The sequence below is a fragment of the Jaculus jaculus genome, chromosome 20 (assembly GCF_020740685.1).
Source record: "Jaculus jaculus isolate mJacJac1 chromosome 20, mJacJac1.mat.Y.cur, whole genome shotgun sequence".
NCBI lineage: Eukaryota > Metazoa > Chordata > Mammalia > Rodentia > Dipodidae > Jaculus > Jaculus jaculus.
Genome location: NC_059121.1, coordinates 6,710,408 through 6,736,321, shown reverse-complemented (window position 1 = coordinate 6,736,321; position 25,914 = coordinate 6,710,408). Strand labels below are relative to the sequence as shown.

At 53.9% G+C, this 25,914-nt stretch overlaps 1 protein-coding gene across 1 annotated transcript; it reads left to right on the top strand.

Moving 5' to 3' along the window:
• Positions 1 to 21,445: 21,445 nt before the first annotated feature.
• On the top strand, positions 21,446 to 25,469 carry Irx4 (iroquois homeobox 4). Its single transcript, XM_004666121.2, has 5 exons — positions 21,446 to 21,490; positions 21,857 to 22,108; positions 22,958 to 23,070; positions 23,814 to 24,145; positions 24,673 to 25,469. Exons 1-5 carry the CDS (start codon positions 21,446 to 21,448, stop codon positions 25,467 to 25,469), a joined length of 1,539 nt encoding a protein of 512 aa, XP_004666178.1.
• The last annotated feature ends 445 nt before the right edge of the window (positions 25,470 to 25,914 follow it).

Below are 25,914 nucleotides of genomic sequence, written 5' to 3'. Positions count from 1 at the left end.
ATAAAAGAAAGCTCGCTGTTCCCGGGAACATTGCTGTTAAAAAATAAAAAATGAAGGGGCCTCGACAGAGCATAGAAGGAAGGCAAGCCACAGTGAGCCCACTATGTGCGCCCTGAGTGAACCCCCATCCTGGTCTGAGGGGGCAGTCCAACAGGCAATGCATGGAGCCAACCAGCTCTCCACTTCAGTGGAAGTGTTGCAGTGTGACTTTTCAGAAGAGACTGGGGTGTCCTATCTTATGGGGGTACTATCCCCAACTTCTGGCAATGTTGAGAGGTCAGTGGCAGATCCGCCTTCCTCTGCTGACTGAATCTCGGCCAGCCAGCCATGCTGTCCTTAGGACTGTCCAGGGGCATAGCTTTGCTTGCAGAAAACGTACCCTTGGGCTGGAGAGATGGCTTAGTGGTTATGGCACTTGCCTGCAAAGCCAAAGAACCTAGGTTCGATTCCCCAGGACCCACGTAAGCCAGATGCGCAAGATGACGCATGCATCTGGAGTTCATTTGCAATAGCTTGATGCTCTGGTACGCCCATTCTCTCTCTCTCTCTCTCTCTCTCTCTCTCTCTCTCTCCTTCTCTTTCCCTCTGTCTGAATCTGTCTCTCTCAAATACATAAATAAATAATAAATATTTTTTAAAAAAGAAAAGAAAATGTACCCTTAGCCAGGCATAGTGACACACACCTTTGATCCCAGCACTGTGAGGCAGAGATAGAAGGATAATCATGAGTTTGAGGCCAGCCTGAGACTACATAGTGAATTCCAGGTCAGCCTGGACTAGAGTACCTCAGGAAAAAAGAAAGAGAGAGAGAGAGAGAGGGAGGGAGGGAGGGAGGGAGGGAGGGAGGGAGGAAGAAAATATACCCTTTATCCCAGAGCCCCTCAAGATGCTGGCTAGGGGAGCAAGAATGACAAGGGCTGAGGATAATGAAGGAGACAGCAGGAACCTGGGGGCCCAGAGTGTAGGGGAGCCCCCAGGCAGCCAACTTCAGCTGCAGTGGCTCATATTGGCCTTGTCCCAAATTCTAGGGTAAAGATTCCCCCGTGCTTAGCAGATATTCCTGCAAGTTCTCTACAACACAGGACAGCCTCACAGCGCAAAGGGAAAACTCACCGTGAGGATAGGATGAAGAGCTGGCCACACCTCCACATGGCTCCTGAGTTCCGCGTTATAAATGCTGCCAGTCTGGAGAAGCAGACAGGACTCATGGGAGGTGGAAGGGCCAGCCCGAGATCTGGGGTAGGAAGTATTCAGGATGAGCCTAGAGCCTTGTGTTCTGGAAAGTAGATGTCATCAGGACCCCAAGAGGCCCAGACAGAAGGAGACAACCTGGCAAGGCTCCCAGTGGCCCAAAGTGAGGCAGCAATAACTATGACAGATCAGAAACTTGAGGACCATGCCCAGGAGACGTGGTTTGGTAGTTAAGAGTGCTTCCTGGGGCTGGAAGAAATGGCTTAGCAGTTCAGGTACTTGCCTGCAAAGCCAAAGGACCCAGGTTCGATTCCCCAAGATCCACATAAGCCATTATCTCTCTTTCTCTCTCTCAAATAAATAAATAAATAAATAATAATTTTAAATAAAATAATTAATAATAAAGTTTTTTAGGGCTGGAGAGATGGCTTAGTGGTTAAGCACTTGCCTGTGAAGCCTAAGGACCCCGGTTCGAGGCTTGATTCCCCAGGTCCCACATTAGCCAGATGCACAAGGGGGCGCACGCGTCTGGAGTTCATTTGCAGAGGCTGGAAGCCCTGGCGCGCCCATTCTCTCTCTCTCCCTCTATCTGTCTTTCTCTCTGTGTCTGTCGTTCTCAAATAAATAAAAATAAAATTTTTTAAAAAAAATAAAGTCTTTTTTTAAAAAACTGAACAACAAGCATGAGGGTCTGAGGGGGACTGTGGCCATGGGAGCTTGATGCCCCACCACCCCATTATAAACAGCAAGCCATACCAGCCTGCCGCCTCGGTCCTGTGGGCTGCAGAGCCCCGAGGCTTGTAAAGATCAGAAAGCTCTAGAATCAGGAAGAGACTCATGGAAACAAGCAGCTGAACAATTGAGGACGGACTCCAGCCTCTGCAGACATGTGCAAGGGGCATGTGCATTTTGGCTTAGACACCATACACCACACACACGCCACTACACATACCACACACATGCAAAAAAAAAAAAAAAAAAAACACCTGTGGAACGTGTTCAAGTCAAGGTGTGTGTGTGGCGGGAGGTACTAAGTCTCTAATCTCTGGCCTCCCACTCCGGTGGATTCTGCGAAGTCAGGGTCATTGATGACTGGCCATCATCCACCCTTGTGTCTGCAGTATCATCAAAGCGTTGACCATGAGATCCAGCTCCACAAAACTACTTCGGTCGGCAGATGAGAATTTGGGAGAAGTCAGATCCCACCACTTTTTAGTGCATTGATCGCATAATAAGAAGCCAGCCTGAGAACAGGACGTGAGAGGGAAGTATGACCAGGTTGGAGGAGCCATCCTGCCAACACTGACACAAACTCCCCTGGCCCCTCCACAAGATTTCCAGACCTGAGAGCCAGAGGACAGAGGAGCCAGTTAACTAGCACCAGGCGGGGAGAAGCAGCCAAGATTGGATTGTGCGAGCTCCCTTTTCAGCCACGGTAACAAGAGAGCACATAAAAAATGCAGTACAGGGCTGGAGAGATGGCTTAGCGATGAAGGTGTTTGCCTGCAAAGCCAAAGGACCCAAGTTCGATTCACCAGCACTCAAGAAAAGCCAGATGTACACGGTTTGCTATGGCTAGAGGCCCATTCTCTCTCTGTCTCTCTCTTCCTCTCAAATAAATAAATAATTTTTTAAAAACAAAAAAAGAGCCGTGTCTGGCTGGAGGGATGGCTTGGTTGTTAAGGCATTTGCCTGCAAAGCCAAAGGACCCAGATTTGATTCCCCCAGCACCCACATTAGCCGGATGCATAAGGGAGTGCACACATCTGGAGTTCATTTGTGGTGGCTGGAGGCCTTGACACACTCATTTTCTCTCTCTCTCTCTCTCTCTTTCTCTGTCAAATAAATAAATAATTATTTTTAAAAAGCAGGGTGTGGTGATGCACACCTTTAATCCCAGCACTCAGGAGGCAGTGGTAGGAGGATCACCGTGAGTTCGAGGACACCCTAAGACTACATAGTGAATTCCAGGTCAGCCTGGGCTAGAGTGAGACCCTACCTCGCAAAACAAACAAACAAACACAGATATATGCAGCCCTGTAGCCCTATCTCAAAAAACAAACAAACAAAAAAAAAAAAAGCAAGGCAGTTCTGGGGAGATGGCTTAGCCATTAAAGGCATTTGTTTGCCAGGCCAAGTTCAATTCCCCAGCACCCACATAAAACCAGGTGCACAAAGCAGTGCATGCAATAAATAAAAATAAACAAAAAAAAAATTAAAAAGGGGCTGGAGAGATGGCTTAGCGGTTAAGTGCTTGCCCACAAAGCCAAAGGACCCCAGTTTGATTCCCCAGGACCCATGTAAGCCAGATGCACAAGGGGCACACACATCTGGAGTTCTTTTGCAAAGGCTGGAGGCCCTGATGCGCCCATTCTCTCTCTCTCACTTTCTCTCTCTCTCTCTCTCTCTCCCTCTTTCTCTCTCTGTCTTTCACTCTCAAATAAATAAATAAAAATAAACAAAAAAAATTTTAAAGCAGTGCACGCATCTGGAGTCTGTTGGCAGTGGTAAAAGACCCTGGTGCACCCGTTTTCCCTTTCCCTCTCTGTCTCTCTTTCTCAAATAAATAAATTTATATATATACATAAATATATACATATATTAAGTGCAAGACAGACCACAAGACAGACCAGTAGCCTGGAGGGTTGAGAGCTTAAGGGGTCTTTTGCCTGAGCAGGATATGAACCTCACTGGACCCTGAGAATGAGGACAGACTGGATCCGAAGGTCAAGTTCATGGACAGAGAGAGCCAGCCGCTTCTCCAGCAGTGAGGACTGGGGTCAAGGACTGCCAGCCATGACTGCTACTGTCTTCTCTTTGGATGGCCACAGCGTTCTGTGTCAGAGGATTGTCATTGTCACTCAAATCTGTGAGCAGCTAAAACATCATCAGTGTATCCTCTAAATGGGTGTGTTGTGCGAAACAGATCTCAACAGGGCTATTATGTATTTTTAAATTTCCACATATTGATTTTGTTGTTGTTGTTTTGTTTTCGTTTTTGTCAAGGTAGGGTCTCACTCTAGCCCAGGGCTGACCTGGGACTCACTCTTTATTCCCAGACTGGCCTCCAACTCAAAGTGATCCTCCTACCTCTGCCTCCTGAGTGCTGGGATTAAAGGCATGCCACCACCATGCCCAGCTATTTATTTTGTGTGTGTGTGTATAAGTGCACTAGAGTCTCTTGCTGTACCCATGCATCACTTTACATGAATACAAGGAAACTAACCCTTGCCTGGCAGGCTTTGCCAGCAAGCATCTTCAACTACTGAGCCCTCTCCCCAGCCCCAAAACTATTGTTTTTAAATGAGAAAATAATATATACAAGCAGAAACCAGCGAGGTGGGAATATTGACAATGTGTTTGAAGATACTGAAGAATAACTGATTTTTAGGTGTGATGTTTGTGACGTGTTTTGTTGCTGTTGTTGTTTGCTTTTGATTTCTTTATTTGCATGTGGCACGGAGGCATGCCAGGGTGTTGTGCCACTGCAAATGAGTGCTAGGTGTTTGCCCACTTTTTATTTTTATTTTTTTATTGTTTTGGTTTTTCGAGAGAGGGTCTCACTCTAACCCAAGCTGACCTGGAATTCACTCTGTAGTCTCAGGGTGGCCTCAAACTCACGGCAATCCTCCTACCTCTGGCTCCCGAGTGCTGGGATTAAAGGTGTGCGCCACCCCACGGCCGGCTCTGCACCACTTTTTATAGCTCTGTGTGGGGGTTGTGGCATCCAGCCAGGCTGCTGGCAGACTTTGCAAGCAAGTCCCCCAAGTGCTGAGGTATCTACCTCTTCTGCCCCATGATCGTTATTTACAGACAGAATGTGCCTCAGAGTCACTTGTTTTGGAAACAGGTGAGGCTGCTAAGAACTGGGACCGTGCTGGGAATGGTGATGGCCACTCAGGAGTTCTCCCTGTTCTAGAATTTCCCTGGTTTTTGTTCAGGGGTTTTGCTTGGGGTGGTGGCAGAGGAACAGGGGGCATTCCAGGAGAAGTATTTGAAACCTGTGGAGCTGAAACTAGGCGATGCCAGCATCCTCTGCATGCCACACTCCGTTGTCCATACAGACGGTGATGTCTGAGTGTCCAGAGCCTCGCTGGCCCTCGCAGGTCCACTCAGCCAGGGAGCTCTCGCCACATGGTCACTGTCCTCAGAGCCCTGTGAGGCAGAGGGAGTCTCACGACCTGACTCCTTCTTCTCCCCTGTGGGTGACATGTAGTCAGGATATATCCCACCCATCCCCACCCAGGCCAGGACTTCCCAGCCTGTCCCTTGACTCTTCAGGCTGCCTGTGATGTCAGCCTCTTGTCCCCAGGAGGCTCACTACAAATGGCCTCCAAACCAAAGTCCCCGGAGAAAACCAGACAGAGAAAACTCCCCGCCCTGGGGAGAGGGGCAGCCAGGCTCACGACATGCACTTTGCTCTGCTACCACCCACGTCAAGGCGATGTCAGAAAGGCTCCAGTTCAGGCCAAAGCTGTAATCCGGAGTTGGAAGCGGATTGTGAAATGGCTATATCAAACCAACAAAAAAAAAAAAAAAAAAAAAAAAAAACAATCAGAGCCAAACACACACAACCAGCCAGGAAATAGGCTCCTGGAGGCAGTGAGGCCAGGGATGCACATTGATTTCCGCTTGGGCGCTGACTTCAGGGATCTGCAGTCAATAAAGAGATCTCGCTCACGGTGTGACAATCATGCCTGCCCGCCCCTCTGTCCCCTCCGAGCGGGACTCGCAATATTCTACAGGGTTGCCTTGACTTACGGGGGAGAGGGCACCCCTGTGAATACTGCCCCCCACCCATGTTGTTCTGGGGGCATCAGCCGTGGCACAGGGGTAGCTTCTGTGTCGTGCCAGCTGCAGGGCAAGAGTTGGGATGAATCCCATGCCCACACTGAGCCGTCCTCACTGCTTCTTCCTGAGAAAGCTCAGCTCTGGACGCCCCGGGGCTCAGTCTGCGTGCCCCGTTCTCAAAGCCCAAATCAAAGAGACTGCCGCCTGGTCGGTGTGGCAAGGGTCTGAAGGGCTTCCGTCTCGAGCAAAATGATGGCCCCTTTGCGTACGCACACCACATCACACACACACACATCACATGTCATATACATACACACCCATCACATCTTACACACATACACACATCACATCACACACACACCACATCACACATATTACACATATATCACGTTACACACACATAAAACCACACAACATCGTACACATGTCACATCAATCACACACACGACACATCTCTCTCACACACACTACATCACACACACATACACACCACATAACATCACACATATACCACATCACACACACATATAACATCACTTCACAAACATACATCACACTCACAAACACGTCACAAATACCATATCACACACACTCACATACATATCACATACACGCCACGTCACATCACATCATGCATACCACATCACTTCACACACACACATGACACACACACCATAACACACACACTCACACACATCACATGCACACCACATCACTTCACATACATATGTACCACATCACACACATTCACACACATAGCACATACACATCACATCACACACATACACCATATCACATACACAAGCACGCCACACACACTTACATACACACCACATCACACACACATCACATCACTTCACACACACACCCCACATCACTTCACATAAACACACACGCATGCACACACACACATACCCCACATTACTTCACATAAACACACACATACACCCCACATCACTTCCCAAAAACACACACACACACACACACCACATCACTTCACATAAACACACACATACACCCCACATCACTTCCCAAAAACACACACACACACACACACACCACATCACTTCACATAAACACACACGCATGCACACACGCACACATCCCACATTACTTCACATAAACACACACATACACCCCACATCACTTCCCATAAACACACACACACACCCCACATCACTTCCCATAAACACACACAGAGCCCATCATTTCACATAAACACACATGCATGCACACACACACACACACACACCAGGTCCACTAGGCAGGGACGCTGTCCCCTTCATCCCCTTGGTCAGTCCACAGGTCAATCCAGTCATCATTATTCAAGGCCAGCGCAGCTGTTACTACAGCGACGCCACGCACGGGGCAGCTGACAAGAACAAGTCACTCTTCTCAGTCAAGAGACCAGACACGGAGTTCAGGGGTCGTCCAGAACAGCAGCTCTTCCTGCTCAGTACCTGGCTTCTACATCTGACACACACAGGAGGCAGCTTCTCCCATTCCTCCTCCCCAGCTCTCAAAGGCTCACTGTGAACTGCCCCTCAGGGGCTCCTAAAATTGAATTGGAGCCCAGCTGGTGGCGTGGTTGCGGAGTGCAGTGCCATCTGGGGAGCCCCAGAAACCCCAACGTGAAAGGCAGAGGCTAGCTCCTAATGAAGGGAAAAGGAAGGCAGGATCCCTATGAGCGTTGGTCATGGTTGCTGCCTGTTGCAGACCCTTCGTGACCCCACTGCCTCTGACACCATCACTTCCTCCTGCCAACATGCCTAGTCTGCCCCCGGCCCCCATGCGGAATCCAAGCACATCTGTTGGTAAATCAGAGTGCTCCATGGGCTTTCCATGAAGCAGCTGAAAGGTGACAGGGTGACCATGCTGGTGTCGTGGGACTTCGTTTTTTTTCTATTTTTGTTGTTGTTGTTTTGTTTTTCAAGATAGGGTCTCACTCTAGCCCAGGCTGACCTGGAATTCACTATATAGTCTCAGGCTGACCTCGAACTCACGGTGATCCTCCTACCTCTGCCTCCAGAGTGCAGGGACTAACGGTGTGCGCCACCACACCTGGCTGGTTATTTTACTTTATTATGTTGTTTATTAGCAAGGAGAGAGAGAGAGAGAGTAAATGGGTGCCCCAGTGAACTCCAGATGCATGCACCACCCGGTGCATCTGGCTTTACATGGGTACTGGGGAATGGAACCTGGGTCGTTGGACTTTGCAGGCAAGTGTTTAACCACTGAGCCATCTCTCCAGCCCCTGGATGGATTATTTTCTTCTGGCAGATTTTATGATGGAAGTTTTGTATTTGAAGAGTATAAAAATGAGTGACAAGTCTACATGGCAAAAACAGTGATTTCAGTGACTTATCATAGGAAAAGTACCTACAGTTATAAACAAACAGATGCTGATCCCTGCCTCACACTATGTTACCAAAGCTTAAACACACAGATCAAGAGCCAAAATGTCAAATTAAAATTATCAAAATAAAAGAAAAATGCAATAATGAGGAATATATCTAAAGTATAGATAAATGAGGAGAGAGATATAGGAAATTATAGATTTAGCTACAGCAAAATGAAAACATTTCTGTTAAACAGGTAATGTCAAATGTTTTCATTAAAATATCAAATATCCACCAGGCGTGGTAACACACACTTTTAATCCCATTGCTTAGAAGGTAGCGGTAGGAGGATTGCCATGAGTTCGAGGCCACCTTGAGACTATATAGTGAATTCCAAGTCAGCCTGAGCTAGAGTGAGCCCCTACTTCAAAAAAAAAAAAAAACTAAATAAATATCCACTTGGGAGGCTGAGGTAGAAGGATTGCTGTGGGTTTGAGATTAGCCTGGGCTAGAGTGAAATTCTTACCTCACAAACAGGTTAGAGAGATGGTCCAGCAGTTAAAGGCGCTTGCTTGCAAAGCCTGATGGCCTGGGTTCAATTCCCCAGTACCCACATAAAGCTAGATGCACAAAGTGACACATGCATCTAGAGTTTGTTTGCAGTATCAATATTCAACAATTTTTTAAAAAAATATTTATTGAGGGGCTGAAGAGATAGCTTAGCAGCTAAGGTACTTGCCTGCAAAGCCAAAAGACCCTGGTTAGATTCCCCAGTACCCATGTAAGCCAGATGCACAAGGTGCCACATGCATCTGGAGTTCATTGGCAGTGCTGGAGGCCCTGGCGTGCCCATTCTCACTCTGCCTCTTTCTGTCTCTCAAATAAATAAAATAAACTTATAAAAAATATTTATTGATTTGACAGAGAGAGAGAGAGAATATGAGGGGTGTGTTCCAGGGCCTCTTGCCACTGCCAATGAACTCCAGATGGATGTACCACTATGTGCATTTGGCTTTCCATAGGTATTGGGGAATGGAATCCAAGCTGTCAGGCTTTGCAAGCAAGTGCTTTTAACTGCTGAGCCATCTCTCTAGCCCTCAATCTGATATTTTTATATTTAAAAATGTAATGTACACAGTTGCATTATACTATATAACTGCACAACTCACCATTTTATTACAGTACAATTACATAATGATATACAATCATGTTACGATCTTATTAATGTGACTTGCAAAAGAATACTGTATATCAGTGTGGTGGAAGTCTGCTGCTGTAACAAGCAGCCCCACTGTCTCAGGCCTTAAAACTGTAGTTGCCTCCTGTTCTGGCCCTATGCCCAGCCTAGATGGGCAGGGGGAAATTGCTCACTTGATCTTAAAGGCTTCTGTGTGGAAGTGACCCAGTCACCCCTGCTTTCATTCTGCTGGACAAGAGCACTCTGAGATAGCAGGGGAGCAGTCTCACTCCGCAGCAAGCTGTCCTGGCGTCCTTGCCACCACACGTGGCCAGTTCCCCGCAGTTCCTTGGCAAGATCCACAATGGAGCAGGCCAACAGAGCTCAGGAGAAAAAGGACAAGGAGAGGCCAGGGACGCTCGGCCAGGAGCCGCCCTTGCCTGGGCACCTGCCCCTCTGGTTGCTTCTTGGTCTCCAGCAGCACATAGGCCCAGGATCCCCACCTCTTGGTGGCACTCACCCTGTGGCCCACCGTGACTCACGTTCTGTGGCCGAGCTCTAGCTTATGGAATAAAAGACTGAAGGGCCCCGTCTTGCTGGAAGCCTGCCATTCACACATGCATTCTGCTATGAGGTTCTCGTGAGTTCACTCTTTGGGTCTCACATGTAACGTCCCCTTCCCCAGGTCCCTGAGCACCCTGGAGCCTGTAGGGCCTCAGGAGGTTTCAAGCACTGACTAAGCACCCAGTGGGTGGCTGTGTGCTCAGGCTCCATCCAGAATCTCCAGGACCTCTGCAGCAGAGATCCGAGAGTCAGAGCACAGGAAACGCCCAGCCTCACGGAGCACGCACTGCAGCATGGTTAGAAAACGAAGAACGACCGAGAAGAAATCTTGTAACTACACAAAAGATGTTGGGTACCAATAAATGAAGGAGGGGGCTGAGTCTCATTGCCAACGAGACCTGGGACAATCTCAAGAAGTTGGAGACCAAGTTTGGTCTGCCCCAGAGAACACTGGGAGTTCCCAAGGGTCATGCAGACCCACTAAGAGCTGTAAAAAGGGAACAAGGGATGAGGAAATTCACTCAGTAGTTAAAGGTGCCGGCTTGCAGTCTGTCAGATTTGGGTACAATTCTCCAGTGCCCATGTAGAGCCAGATGTACAATGTGGCACTTGTGTCTGGAGTTTCACTTGCAGCCACAAGAGGCCCTGGTGTGCCATGTTCTCATTCTCTCTCTCTCTCATAAATAAATAAAATAAAATAAAAACTTATAGCCAGGCACAGTGGTGCACATCTCTAATCCTAGCGCTCTAGAGCAGAGGTATGAGGATCACTGTGAGTTCGAGGCCACCTTGAGACTAGAGTGAATTCCAGGTCAGCCTGGGCTAAAGTGAAACCCTACCTTGAAAAACTAAAATATTAATAAATAATAAATAAAAAAGGAAAGTGTCGACTAGGGGCAGGGTTCAGTCTAAAGCACAGGGCCTAAAGGGCAACAGAACCAGACCAGGCACCTCTCCTTAGTAACATGAATTATATACTACCCAAATCTATACGCCCAGCATATCAGACTGTGACCTTATTTGGAAATAGGATGGTGGTAGGCATGGTCAAGGTGATGTCATGCTAAAATAGGATGGATCCTATCTAGTGTGATTGCAGTCTTTATAAAAAGGGAAAGTGGGCACTGGATCCAGAGAGAGTGTTACAGGGAGAGAAGGCAGAGGCCAACCAAGTGTCTACAGGCAGCTCCAAAGTTTGCCAGCAACGGCAGGAGGAAGGAGAAGCCTAGCCCAGCTGCCTCTCCAAAAGCCCTCATGCCAACCTCTTGAGCTCATGCCTCTGGCGTCCAGAGTGGCGAGACACCGAGGTTCTGCTGGCAGAAACCCTGCCTTCAGCCTGTGTTCAGGGGGTGGCGGGGGACACACACACAGCCTGATGGGGGAAGGAAGGCCACCGTCCACAGCCGTCCCCCCACGCAAACCTAGAATCCAGCGCCCAAGCCCGATCCAACCCGACATCAGTCAGCCCAGCTTCCTCTGATCACAGACAATGAGAGCATCTCCCCATTGTCTCCGAACGCAAAATGAAAAGGTTGCTAAATGTCCAAGTCATTTTAATTGATGCATTCGTTGGTCTGAGTACTCTTTTAAAGCAAAGACAAGTGAGCCTTTCTGTCACGCTTTGAAGTGGAGCTCCGTAGCTTTGACTCCCCCCCTCAGGTTATTTTATAGCCATTAAGAATGTGTTCCTTTTATCTGGGTCCTCCAATTAATTGAATTTCAAAAAAAAAAAAATACTCCAAAATGTTTTCTACATAAAACTCGGTGCCCTCCTGGGGCACGTGCTCCTGTGATCTGCTCCCACAGTCATTAGTGGTGGCCATTACACTGGCCACTGCCTCTGGCTACTCTCAGGTTTAACTGGGGGGCTGTGATGTCCCCTCCACCGAGCCAGCCAGAAGAACACTTTAAAATTCTTCTAAATAAGTAAATAAACACCGAGTGTGGTGGCACACCCCTTTAATTCCAAAACTCAGAAGTCAAGGTAAGAATATCACTGTGAGTTCGAAGCCAACCCAAGACTACAGTGTGAATTCAAAGTCAGCCTGGGCTGGAGCAAGACTGTACCTCAAAAAATCAAAACGGTAACAACAACAACAAAAAAATTCTTCAGGGAGCCGGGTGTGGTGGCACATGCCTTTAATCCCAGTACTTGGAAGGCAGAGGTAGGAGGATCACGGAGAGTTCGAGGCCACCCTGAGACTACATAGTGAACTCCAGGTCAGCCTGAACTAGAGTGAGACCCTACCTCAAAAAAACAAAACAAAATAATTCTTCAGGGCTGTTTTGGGGGTGCTGACACTTTCTGAATGACCTCTGAAAGGGGACATGCCAGTGTGCACAGGACAGCCCACAGCAAGCCCAAGTCCATTCATAAACATTCCCTGGCTTCACAGGCTCTTTCTGGAACATAATTGACAGGACTTGATGGAAAGTCCAGATGGGAAACAAGTCATAATGCCAGAGTGATGTGGAACAAGCCTGCGGAGAGCCCAGCCCTGCAAGGGGCGGCAGACCCCACGTGACGTCAGCAAGCTCCTCTCTCCTCCTGCGTCTGCATGGCTCAGTGGTGGACACACCACTGAGTTGCGTGTCGCCTTCCACAGGTGAGAGCATTTCTTGCTGAGAACGGGTGCATGGGAATATGAGTCCTTGAAAGGCAGCAGTGAAGTTTCCCATCTTTATTTATTTATTTAAGAGAGAGAAAGAGGGCTGGAGAGATGGCTTAGCGGTTAAGCGCTTGCCTATGAAGCCTAAGGACCCCGGTTCGAGGCTCGATTCCCCAGGACCCACGTTAGCCAGATGCACAAGGGGGCGCACACATCTGGAGTTCGTCTGCAGTGGCTGGAGGCCCTGGCGACCCCATTCATTCATTCTCTCTCTCTCCCTCTTTCTTTCTCGGTCACTTTCAAATAAATAAATAAAAATAAACCAAAAAAAATTTTTAAAGAAAGAGAGAGAGAGAGAAAGAGGCAGAGAGCAAGAGAGAGAAAGAGAATGGGCACGCCAGGGCCTCCAGTCACTGCAGACAACCTCCAGACAGACCCCATATCACCCCCTGTGCATTTAGCTTATGTGGACCCTGGGGAATCAAACTTGGGTCCTTAGGCTTCACAGGCAAGCGCCTTCACTGCCATCCCATCTCTCCAGCCCAAGTTTCGCATTTTCTTACTATGGGGAATGTATTCTTTGTGAAAATTTCAAATTGCAGGTAGGAAATCCATGAGGGTCCTACCTGAGCCCCACACCTGTGCGCTGTGCAGCCGCTGCTATTGTTACTGTTTTGAGAAACCTTCCACAAGCGCTCGCCCACTCACCTAGGACACCTTCTGACCTTTCTCCTCTACGTACTGAAGCTGCGTGCTTGCATTTCCCTAGCTCAGGAGGTTCCTGTGAGACCCTCACTTCTCCATCTGTGCTGATGTCCTTTCTGACCTGTCTTCACGTCTTGAGGCTCTGCTGGATAAGCCTTTGATATATATGCAAGCAGACGGCAGACATTATTTGAATTAATAACCTTTTGTTGTTCATTATTGAAGCCTCCCTGAAAATTTACTGATGTGTTTTGATATTAAGACCCAGCCTGGTGATCCTGAAGGGAGATGAAGAAAGTACGTCCCCACTTCGGTCCCTGTACCTTATTCCAAATGCCACAGAAACAGAGCAACGAGCTGGGCTTGGTGGCGCACGCCTTTGATCCCAGCACTCAGGAGGCAGAGGTAGGAGGATTGCCAAGAGTTCGAGGCCACGCTGAGACTCCATAGTGAGTTCCAGGTTAGCCTGGGCTAGAGTGAAACCTTATCTTGAAAAACCAAAAAGGAAACAACAACAAAAAAAAAAGCAACGTCTATCAGGCAGGACCATGCACTGCTGCCACCGCCTACGCATTGCTGGTAGAAAGCCCTCGACCAAAATCACCTTGTGGCGGGAAAAGTTTATTTTGGCTTACAGGCTCAAGGGGGAAGCTCCATGATGGCAGGAGAAGATGACGGCATGAGCAAAGGGTAGACATCACCTCGTGGCCAACATCAGGTGGACAACAGCAGCAGGAAAGTGTGCCAAACACTGGCAAGGGGAAGCTGGCTCTAACACCCATAAGGCCGCCCCCAACAACACAAGGCTGTAATTCCCAAGTTGCCATCAGCTGGGGACCAAGCACTCAAAGTACTGACAGAGGCATTCCCAGCTGCAGGCCCACTTTCCAGATTGACCACCCACTCGGAAGCCAGACAGAGACTTTCCCCATAGGCCCCTTGGCCAAACCACCACAACCACATGCCACCAGCCTCAGGAAGACGCCCTACGGCTGTGACTCCACAGACGCCAGTCTACTCTACGGCTACATCAGGAAAGCGACCATGGACACCTGGACCCCTGGACCCGTCCAAGGATGCCCGTTCTTCAGCCCTGACTATTTCTCGGCCTGGTCTTTTTTCTGGGATCATTAGAGAGGTAAAGGCAAGAAGATGAGGAGAGACTGGAGAGATGGCTTAGCGGTTAAGGCACTTGCCTACAAGGCCAAAGGATCCAGGTTCCATTCCCCAGGACCCACGTAAAGCCAGCTGCACAAGGTGGCGCAAGCGTCTGGAGTTCGCAGTCGCCAGAGGCCCTGGTGATCTCTCTGTCTCTCTCTCTCATAAATAAATATAAAAGAAAAGAGGATGACGCCCTGGATCCCTTGGTGATAGCGGCCAGCCCCAGGGCCGGTCTCCAGAGCTCCAGCAGGTGGCTCAGCCCCAGATGCCTGTGCATGCTGTAGCAAGGTCCACGTGATGAGGAGGCTGCCGCCTAGCCAAGCCCCGCGGGCACAGAGCCGTTCATTCCAGATCTCACTCTGGCAGCTGTGCTAGCAGGAAAGACAAAAGAGGGATTGAAAAAGGATCTGAGGGGCACAGCAGTGGGGTGGGGGCAACGTCAGCCCCGTCAGCTGCCAGGGCCGCCCACCTTCTGGTCTCCCGCAGAGGCATCCCCCCGGCTGCAGGCCCACTTTCCAGATTGACCACCCACTCTGAAGCCAGACGGGGACTTTCCCTGCAGGCCCCTTGGCCAAAACCCGGGGTATTTCCGTCATTTCCTCACAGCGTCAGCCCAGGAGGAACACAGTGAAGGGGCCCAGGGAGTTGTCCTGCCCAGCCGGGCAAGGGCAGAGGGCAGCAGACACTTGGTGATTCAGGCCTGGCAGCATCCTAGTGCCTCTGGCTCAGGAGAAGATGTCGGACTCTTCCTCTCAGGGAAGGGCGGGCATCATGCTTGAACTCTGAGGGCGTTGGGGTTCCAGATGCCACCCCATTTTCTGTGAGACATGGGGACAACGTGGAGCTCTGCAGAGCCCCAGGGGCCTCTGAAACTAGCTCATGGTTGGAACACTCACGAGCCTTGCTTGGATTTCGCTTTGAAACGAACCCAAGGCCCAAACTGAGCTTAGGAGGAAGGGCCCCGGGGCCTGTCCCCATTGACCCCAGCACTGCCCAAGGAACTCTCCACGCAGCCTGAAGAGAGGCTTGGGACAGGCTAAGAATCAGAGCAATCCTGCTGCTCTCCTGCCGGTAGACAAGCTCTTTCTCAGCTTCCTTCCACCTACAATCAAGCAAGCCTCCTCACCTTCCAAGGTGGGCACTTGTATCTGTGCCTATGTAAAGGTGCCCAGCCATCTGTCTCCCCAGGGAAGGTGAGAAAGCCCCAGATCCGGGGGCTTGAGGATAGCTTAGTGGTTAAGATGCTTGTCTGTGAAGCCTAAGGACCCAGATTCGATTCCCCAGTACCCACATAAGCCAGATGCACAAGGTGGCGCATGTGTATTTAATCCAGGGTCTCTTGCCTATGCTCAGCCAATGGTCCTCCGGGCTATACTGATAGCCAGGTGGCTTTACATTTCCAAGGCAGGCAGAGGTCCCAGCAGCACCTCGCTCATAGGAGACCCGGGGCTCTGGCTCAGTCTGGCTGGGCACTGTGGCCTCCTCCATCCCAGCAGGGATGAGAGATGAGCCAGGCTGCGGAGGAAGGCTGCGGGGAGAAGCTGGCAGCTTGGAATTTCCCTGCAGATAGCTTCAGGCAGCTCTGAAAGAACATAGAAGGAGAAAATCTGCAAGTAACTTTCTCAGAGATTATCTAAAGCAACAAATCTTAGCTGTCAGTGGCCCCGCCGCAGATGAGGAAGAGAAATAAGTTTACGGTTCTTTAAAATGAAGATGATGGGGGAGGAGGAGAAAGGGAGAAAGGGGGGCTCTGACCTGGGTAGGTGGCACCTCACTTCCTCTAACCTTTGCGGAACTGCAAATCCAGAAGAGGGATTTTCAGGGTGACCCATACTAGGACTCCCCACTAAGGGAGAGCGACAATGTCCGAGCCTTAACCTGGGATCACCTCTCCGGCCTTGGGCTCCAGTCTCAGGCTTTAGCCAAAGGCCATCCGCACTTGAGGATCTGGTCCCCCCCTGCCCCCCCTCCAGGCAGGAGCCCAGCTTCCTGGCTCTGAGCAAGCCCCTCGCAGGTAGGGAGGTCACAGATCCGCTGTCACCTTGGTCCATTCACCCTTACTATCCCAAGTCCGTGCCCAAGGCCTACTGCCCCGACACCAAGACCCCAGGTGGTTGTGGATACCCAGTGCCCAGGATACACTGTGCGTGGGGGAGGGGCGGGGAAGGAAGGGTAGGGCCTGAGCGTCCCAGGAATGGGCTTCCGCAGAAGAGAGGGGTCACTGTGACCTGGGGGGTGGGGGGCTGACGGTGCTCCAGCCCAGAAGGAAAGCAACTATCTCCCGCCTAGCGAGCAGTAGCGCACGGGACGAAGACCCCTGAGGGCCCCCCACCACTGGATCCAGAAAGCAGGCCTAGGGCTTAGCCAAATCACAGCCGCTGCTGCGTGTCTTCTGGGGGTTTGGAGGGGACAGTGTCCACTTGCAGCCCGCCCCCATTGTCCCTGCCAGTACCATCATCGGGCACCCCTCACCCTATGCCACCACCACCCCACCTCCCGCGTGCGCAGTGGCCCGGGCGGAGGGGAAAGTTGGCACGAGCTGGGCGCCCGCGGGGGGGAACCGCGTTAATGGGCGTCCGGGTGGGAGCAGCTCCCTCGCTCGCTCTCTCGCTCTCCTCTCGCTCGCTCGCTCGCCCACGTCACGCGGGTGCGGGCTCGGCTCGGCTGACGACCGACCGACCGCGGCGCCTGGGGACGCCAGCGCGCTCCGCCAGCTCTCCAGGTGCTCCGCCTGGAAATGTCTCCATTAGTCGCCGGTTCCCCGCCGGAGCGCGCGCGCCCAGCGGCCGCGCGGAGCCCTCGCGGGCGGCCAGGAGTGGCCCGGTTCCACCGCAGGTAGGGCAGAGGTCCCCCGGGTCCCCGTCCCCGCCCCGGGGTCCCGAGACCCCTCCCCCCACCTCCTGCCGAGGAGGCGGAGGCTCCGCGCGCGGACGCCCGCCGAGGGGCGCGGGCGGGCGGAGGGCGGAGGCGGCGGCGGAGGCGGTGGCGGCGACTCCCCGGTGCGTCCCCCGGCTGTGCGCGGCTCCCCGCGGCCCCGGCGGCGCCCCGAGCGGCGCTTCCCCGGCACAGGTAAGGGAGTGGGGCTTGGGCGCACAAACTTTGCCGGGATCGGTCTTTGCGCCCCGAGGGGACAAAGTTTACAATTATCCGATGTGGTGGTGGGGGGGGGGGGTCTCCGGTGGTGCAAGTTTCTCGGAAGCGGGATGGATGGCTTGGATGTGAGCTGGGCTCAGAGATCGCCCGCGAGTGTTTGGTGTGAGCCTTTGGACGGTAGGGGGGTCTGCTTTCTGGGACTCCCCAAGTGCGCCTGGGCAGCGCCGGGCCAGCACAGCGGGGAAGATGGGGCCGGAGCTGAGCGAGGGCGCTTTGAGGGACAGCGCCACGGCCCCTGCAGCCGGCTTTGGGGTGTCTGTAGAGGCTAACTGCCAAGAAATGACCTGCTGACTTTGGGGTCCACCCTCGGGGCATCTCGCGCACCTGGAGCAACCCAACTGGGTTTCCGCCCGTCTGAGGGCAACGGATGGACTCAGGCGCCCCAAGCTCGGTCCTGCAGCTCAAGAGAGAAGGCCCATTCCGGGCGCCGCTCGCTGGGCCCTCAACTCTCTTGGAATGAGTCCCTGTGGCACCCTTGGTGTAAGGAAGAGGTGGCCCCTGGTGTGACAGGACTTACCTGGTCGCTGGAAGGTCAGGACCAGGCTTGTCCCACGGGGTCTTTACCCACATCCACCACCGACATCAAACCCAGATAAAACAGGTGGTCGTGGACAATACTTGGGGCTAACTGTTCAGTGCCCCCTCTCAACCCCACTCCCGTACCACCCTCCTCAGGCCCTGTGCATTTGAAGCCCTTACCAAGAGCAATCGGAGCCCGCAGGGAGTCGAGTCCCGGCCATCCAGGGGTCCACTTAAATCTGGGGGGGGGGGGCCTTTGAGTTCGTGGTCATCTATGCAAACTCCTCTGAGTATTCTGAGACTGGTGTGGCTCTTGGAGGGCAGCAGGCGCCTCAGCTCAGGGGTTGGCCATTGAGGAAGGGTACTGGGACAGTTGCTCCCATATAATCTATGGGGAAGGATGGTTTAGAGAGGGTCCTGTTTAGGCAGAGGAGCCTCAACCGGGCCACAGTTTCTCGGCAGGATGTCCACTTTGAGTGCTAGCCAGAAGCAGGCTAGGTGGATGGTCAGAATCGGACAGTGAGGCCTGGGTCAGGGCAGGCAGAACTGTACAGTAACAAGAGTACATCTTCCAGAGACGTGGAGTCCAGTACACCAAATTTCAGGGGAGAAGGGGTGACTGGAGTGTGAACCAGCAGCAAGTAGTATTAGAGGCCTCTGAAAGCTCAGGCTGGAAGGCGGACAAGAGAAGGTTTCCCTGATCCCAAGGGAAATCCTGAAACCCCCTCATCCAGAGACCTGGGGCTCTGTGCTGGGCACCCACCCACCTGCTCCAATGCAGAGGACCACCCCGTCCACAGAGAAGATGAACGGTGGTCTCCAAGGCCAGCATTCCCCCTGGAGTCTAGGCTGGGTCTCCTGAAAAGGAAACAGTGCCGGCTCAGGCGGGAAGCGCGGCTTCTCTCGCTGCCCGCTGAAACCCAGGGTGCCCCATACTGACTGCTAAACCGAAGGCCTGGCCTTACTGTCTGTCCCGGCCAGGGAGCGCTCACAATCACTGAGGCCAGTGCTGTGGGAATAAGGGGACCAAAAAAAAGAGACTAAGGAATATCATCTCTCTCCAGATTCTGGCCCCCTGAGCCCTTGGCAGTCCAGTGCAGAGCACCCCGCCCCCCATCTCTCTCCCAGACCCTCCTTATTGCTACCGAGAGAAAGCAAGTTGTTGGAAAAAAAAAGAGAAAGTAAGGTGGGGGCTCCGCGAAAGCCTCCGCAAAGGTTGAGAACTGGAAGGAACGCGGAGGAGGGAGACGGGGGAGGGAAGAGGGAGAGAGTCAGATCCATTTCCAGGAGAGAAGCCCCGGTGGCTAGTTTCTTTATTATTTACAGGAAGGTGGTATTAGCAATTCAGGTGAGAAAGAAATAAACACAGCCTGCCATGAAATCAATACAGAATTCAAAAACAATTATTAATGTCATTTGACTCGTGTTCTTTATATATCTCTCCCGGCTACCGACGTTAAACTGTCTGAATAATTTGCATGGGGCGACTATTCATTATTAGCGATGTTTTGTTGTTGGTTTTTTTTTTTTCCGTTTTGCAAACAGCTCGGACGTGGCCGGCTGCTGCGGTCCGACGCGATCGGAGAACTCGTATTTTCATCTGTAAATTAAAGCAATTACGCAGCAGATATTATATGATGTGTGCTGCGGTCTCCGGATAGTCATCAATCACACCTTCTACCGAGCTGTCAGAGCCGGCAGATTTCGTTTCTGAGCGGCAGCCTTGCAGCTGGGGAGAAAGCAAAAACGTCATCATTAATTAGAGGGTGACCCTGGGGCTATTCACAGGTCTGAACCCAGGAATCTCTCCGTGCAAGTCTGCACAGCGCTGCGGTGCTCGGCTCTGCTGCCGGCGGAGCGCGGGAGGCCGGACGGGCTGGCGGGGGCGAGACTTCAGGGCGAGCCTGGCCTCCGCCCCCGGGGTCTGGAGCCTGAAGGGCAGGGAGGGAGTTGCCAGTGGCCCAGCGCCCCCCAGCTGTCTGCACACTGGCCTCTGCTTGGAGATCCAGGCCGGCAAGGTCTGGGGCCTTGCATTAGCCTTGGGAAATAATCGCTGGAGAGGGCACTGGGCTCCTCTTGGAGGTGCCTTGCGCCCCAGGCAGAAAGCCGTGCAAGGCAGACCGGGGTGAGCGTGCCAACGCCCCCAGCACGCTGCACCCCGCCCCGTAGCCCTCCAGGATGAGAGAGCTTACAGATAGGGGCCCCAAGCTGAGTTGGGAAACCTTTGTTTCGCGCAAGCAGGAATGTCTGGCAATCTCTGTCTCAGCCCTTGGGGCGTAGGGGAAGGCCGCCAAGGGCGACCTGAGGAAGGGTGCGGGGCGGGCTGGGGGCGGGAATTCTCCAGGGACTCTGAGCCGCACGGTGGGACCCCCACACCGGGCGCGAGAGAGACCCTGGAACCCCCCCACACACACACACACACACACAGCACCCACAGACACGCGCGCGCCTCCAGGAGCGTCCCGGGTCCAGGTCTGAACCGCCGTGGCGAGAAGTGCGCCGGGGTGTCCGGCGCCCCGAGGCCTGCGGAGCTCGCGGTCAGCGCGCGGCCCGGCGAGGGCAGCGGGCGAGCGAGCGAGCGGCTGCAGCCTGCGCCCGCCCGGCTAATTTCAACCGTTGATTACATCTCCACTGAAGACTCACTCGTGTGTCCCTTCATAGGTCTCATTTGTAATTGAGACTGATTACAGTGGGGTCTAAGAGCAGCTGCTCGTTAATTAATTTCTAATTAAAAGTGCCTTCCGTCCTGGGTAAGGAGCAGCTCCGTTCTTTCTTCGGGGCCCGTATTGACTCCTTGGATGGAGTCCATTTCTTAAACCCGATGGCCCCGTCCGCTTGGCGTCCCTTGCCCAGTGGCCTGCACACTGTGGCTCTGGGCTGACCGCCCAACACCTCCGGCCGCTTCATCCGACAGGACGATTTGCTGCGACTCCTTTTTTTATTTTCTATTTTTATCCCCCCCCCCAAACACACACACCACCCCAGAAATACACATGTCTGTCACCGCCATGAAGCCAATGGGTCCCAAAGGAGCGCTGCTGGAGGGTTCAAACTTACAAGCTAAAAAGAGTCCGTCACTCACTCTGTGATTCGGTCAGAAAAGTTTGCTGGGTGAATTAACCTGCTCTTGCTTCTCCCTCCCAGCGCCTAGGAGGCCGCAGCCCCCAGGAGTGGCCACCGCCAGCGCAGGACCCCAACGGCCCCCCAGGGCCCCACCGCCCTTGGCCTTGCCCGCCATGTCCTACCCGCAGTTTGGATACCCCTATTCCTCCACTCCCCAGGTAAGGGGACCCCGCCAGGGCCTGGGGACAGGGGCGAGGACACACCAAATCACTTCCCAGATGGCAGGGCCCCTGCCTCCACCTTGCGGGAGCCCAGTAAAATCTGGTGGGCGGGTCTGGATTGGACAGGGGACCCAGGGACACTTGGGACGCGCAGGCTCACTTGATGAGAAGGTTTACAAGGCAGTTGGGAACCCCTGGAGAATGTGCACACCTTTCTGGGCCCCATGTGACCAAAGCCGGCTGTGATGGACAGCCCAGTGTCCCTAGGGACACGTGGGGCTGGCCAAGGCCCAGCGCCCCAGCCTCTCACCTAGGTGCCATGCTTCCACGAACCACCACCACCCCACCCTTCTCTGTCCCTAGTTTCTGATGACCACCAACTCCCTGAGCGCGTGCTGTGAGTCCGGTGGCCGCACGCTGGCCGACTCCGGGCACGCTGCCTCGGCCCAGGCGCCGGTCTACTGCCCGGTCTACGAGAGCCGGCTGCTGGCCACTGCGCGCCACGAACTCAACTCGGCGGCAGCGCTCGGCGTCTACGGGGGTCCCTACGGCAGTTCGCAGGGCTACGGCAACTACGTGACCTATGGCTCTGAGGCATCTGCTTTCTATTCGCTGGTAAGGGAACGCTGCATGCACCCTCCACCCCAGTCCCACAGGGCCTGAACCCCTGGGTGTGCCAAGCCCACTCTTGGGGGCGTGGTGTAGGACGCAGGACTTCATTCACTTGTGCCTCTTAGACGGATCCCCTAAATACCCCCCCCACACACACACCCAGACTCAAGGGAGCAAGTGAACCTGCTGTGTCTAAAAAAAAGTAAAGGAGTGTGGTGTGTGTGTGTGTGCGCGCACGTGCGTGCGTGCGCACGCCCCAAAAATTCTTATCAGACTCTTGCCTCTGCTGACCGGGCTCTCCTCCCTTCCCTCCTCCTCCCCTACCCCGTTCCTCCTCTCCTCCTCAAAACTCCAAGCCCCCTCTCCTTTCCCGGCAGCCCCCTGACTTAGGCTCCAACGCCCTTCTCCACCCTGCACCCTTCTTCCCGGCCTCACACCCTAGCCCCGCCCACTCAGGTCTCCCACCCGCTCAGCCTCCCACCTGCCGGCCGGGCCTCCGCCCTCAAGTCCCCAGTAGCTTCCCTCCTCATCCCCATCTCCTCTAGCTTTCTTGCCTTCTCCCTTCTTCCTGTCTCCTCTCCCCTCCACTTTCCGCCTCCAGTCTATCTGCGGTTCCAGATCCCTCCCACAACTCTTTGGGTTCCCCACACAGCAAGAATGGGGACAGAGTGTTGAGACCCGCCAGAGAGGGGCTGGAAGAAGCGTCTGGGAAGGGGGGGGGGGCCGGCTCTGGGGGAAGTTGGGTATACTCAAGGGGACTGAGCTTAGCAGCAGTGAGAGGGTCTGAGTGACGGTTTCTCGCTGGGACCCCCACCCCAGAAGCTGTGACCCTGCATGCCTTCACTCTTACAGAACGGCTTCGACGCCAAGGACGGGACCGGCTCTGCGCATGCGGGGCTCGCACCAGCCACGGCCACGGCCTATTACCCTTACGAGCCGGCTCTGGGCCAGTACTCATACGACAGGTGAGGGACCCCCCCCCCCACCCCTGCCCTCCGCCACCACCACCAGATTCTTCCTGGGAGGTGAGGAGGCTAAGAAGAGGGGTACCCCAGTCCGTCCTGCCGTCCCTCCATGTCTACCCCCCTCATGCTGTTGGGGACAGCTGAGAAACAGAAATCTTCCTGGTGCTGAGATTTTCCTACAAGCAGGGTCTGGAAAGCCAAGTCCAACAGGCTGCTTCCTTACAGAGCCTTGGACAGCTTCCCGCACCCCAAGAGGGCCAGCCCACTACTCCTACAATGGGAATACGTGGGGGTGGGGGGGGGAGCCCAGTTAACACATCTCCCCATCTCCCAGCTGGGCCTTTACCATTTTAACTGAGGTCTCCCTTCTGGCTCCCTGACTTTCCTTGCTTTCCCTGGCCCTCTCTCTGCCTGTGAGCTCGGGGTTTGTATGGTCTGTGGTATACATTTTTATGGTCTGGGAATCAAAGGGTTAGAAGGAAAACCCCATAAAGGAACTCAAAGAAATCTCCATAGAGTGACAGAGGCCGTGACCTTGCCTCCAGCTTGTGAAGGAGTCGGAGCTCCCTGTCATTTTAATGGCATTATCTTCGCCCTGGGCCCACAAAAGGCAAGGCTGTGCCCATCAACACAAACCACCCCAGGGAGGCGCAGCCTGTCCCCGTCCCCTAGGCCCCCGTCCTGCTGGTTCCCCGCGGTCTCCCCCGCGGTGCCTGGCGCCCCACTGCAGAGCCTGTCTCCAGGTACGGAACCATGGACAGCGGCACGCGGCGCAAGAACGCCACCCGCGAGACCACCAGCACGCTGAAGGCCTGGCTGCAGGAGCACCGCAAGAACCCGTACCCCACCAAGGGCGAGAAGATCATGCTGGCCATCATCACCAAGATGACCCTCACGCAGGTGTCCACCTGGTTCGCCAACGCGCGCCGGCGGCTCAAGAAGGAGAACAAGATGACGTGGCCGCCGAGGAACAAGTGTGCGGAGGAGAAGAGACCCTACGGGGAAGGCGAGGAGGAGGAGGAGGAGCTGGGTGAGGAGCCCAGGGAGGAGAAACTCAAGAGCGTCGAGCGCGAAGGTGGGTTGGAGGTTTCCTGCGCAGCAAATGAGTGAGAGGGTTCCAGCGCCTGGGGAGAGGGTACTGGGCCTCTGAGCATGCGCAAAGAAATACAAAGAAGGGTTTAAAAAAAAAACATTTCATTTATTTATTAGAGAGAGAGAGGATGGATGCACCAGGGCCTCCAGCCTCTGCAAACGAACTCCATATGCATGCGCCACCTTGTGCATCTGGCTAACGTGGGCCCTGGGGAACTGAACCAGGGTCCTTGGGCTTCTCAGGCAAACGCCTTAACCACTAAGCCATCTCTCCAGCCCACAGGTTTTAAAACATCGAATAGGCAGTTAGTTTGAACCCACTTCTGCCCAGCTTTCTGTTCGCAGTTGGATATCATCTGTGAGTCTCCGCAGAAGGGAGGGGAGGGCACAGAAAACCCTGGGTCCTTTGATAGTTCAGGACGGGATCCCCGTTAACTACAGGCCTAGGATGGAAGGTCGCCGCCGCTGTCTCCCTTTTCCCCTCACTGGCCACGTGTTCTTTCTTGGCAGAGCCCGCTGGCAAAGGTGACAAGGAGTTAGAGCTCAGTGACCTGGAAGACTTTGACCCTCTGGAGGCGGAGACCCCGGAGTGCGAGCTGAAGACACCCTTCCGGCCCCTGGACGGTGGTGGCCTGGAGCGCGTTCCTGCCGCTAAGGATGGCTCTGGGATCCAGGGCAAAGAGGCCTCCTCTGGCACACTCCGGATGCCGCTGGCCGCCACTTGTGGAGGTGCCCTGGAGGAGGACCTGGAGAGGGCCCGGGGCTGTCTCCGGAGCGCAGTGGCCGCGCCCGAGCCGCAGGCGGGCGCCGAGGGTGGCCCGCAGGCCTGCGAAGCCAAGCTGAGCTTCGCGCCCGTGGGGGCGCCGGCAAGTCTGGAGGCCAAGCCGCGCATCTGGTCCCTGGCGCACACGGCCACGGCCACCGCCCTGAGCCAGACTGAGTTTCCCTCCTGCATGCTCAAGCGCCAAGGTCCCGCGGGTGCGTCCTCGCCCGCCATCCCGGCCTCTTCCGGGACCCTGGACAGACACCAGGACTCCCCAGTGACCAGTCTCAGAAACTGGGTGGACGGGGTCTTCCACGACCCCATCCTTAGGCACAGCACTTTGAACCAGGCCTGGGCCACCGCTAAGGGCGCACTTCTGGATCCGGGGCCTCTGGGACGCGCGCTGGGGGCAGGCACCAATGTGCTGGCGACTCCCCTGGCACGCTCCTTCCCGCCCACCCCACCCCAAGACGCCCCAGCTGCCGGGGCGGCCCAGGAGCTGCGGGCTATGCCCAAAGCCGGTGGCAAGCCCTTCTGCACCTAACGTGGACCTGCAGAGCGCGCGGAGGAGGGAAGTGGCGCCTGGACTGCAGCTCTGACTCCGGGACTTTCTTTTTATTGGCTTCCAAAGGAAGGCGAGGGTGTGGCCAGGCCCAGGCTGCCAACCCACCCCCGAGGGCTGCCAACCCACCCGAGATGGCAGCGGCTCCAGGGCCACGGAAGAGTCCTGTGTGAGGTGGCACCAGGTCTGCGCCCCACCTGGTTATGAGTTGGTCTGAGCCATCCCCCAACTTCTCTGGGAAGGGGGGAGGAGAAGAATGCTCGCAGCGTGTCCCGGAGTCCCCCGAAGCATAAAGTTTACGTCTGAAGTTTACATGGAAGAAGGCCTTTGGGTTCCTGAGGCTTTTGTTTTGTGTTCTCGGTTTAAGGCATGCCAGTGTCCGTCCGTCCTGACTCCATCCTCAGCACATAGCTCACCAACAGCACTT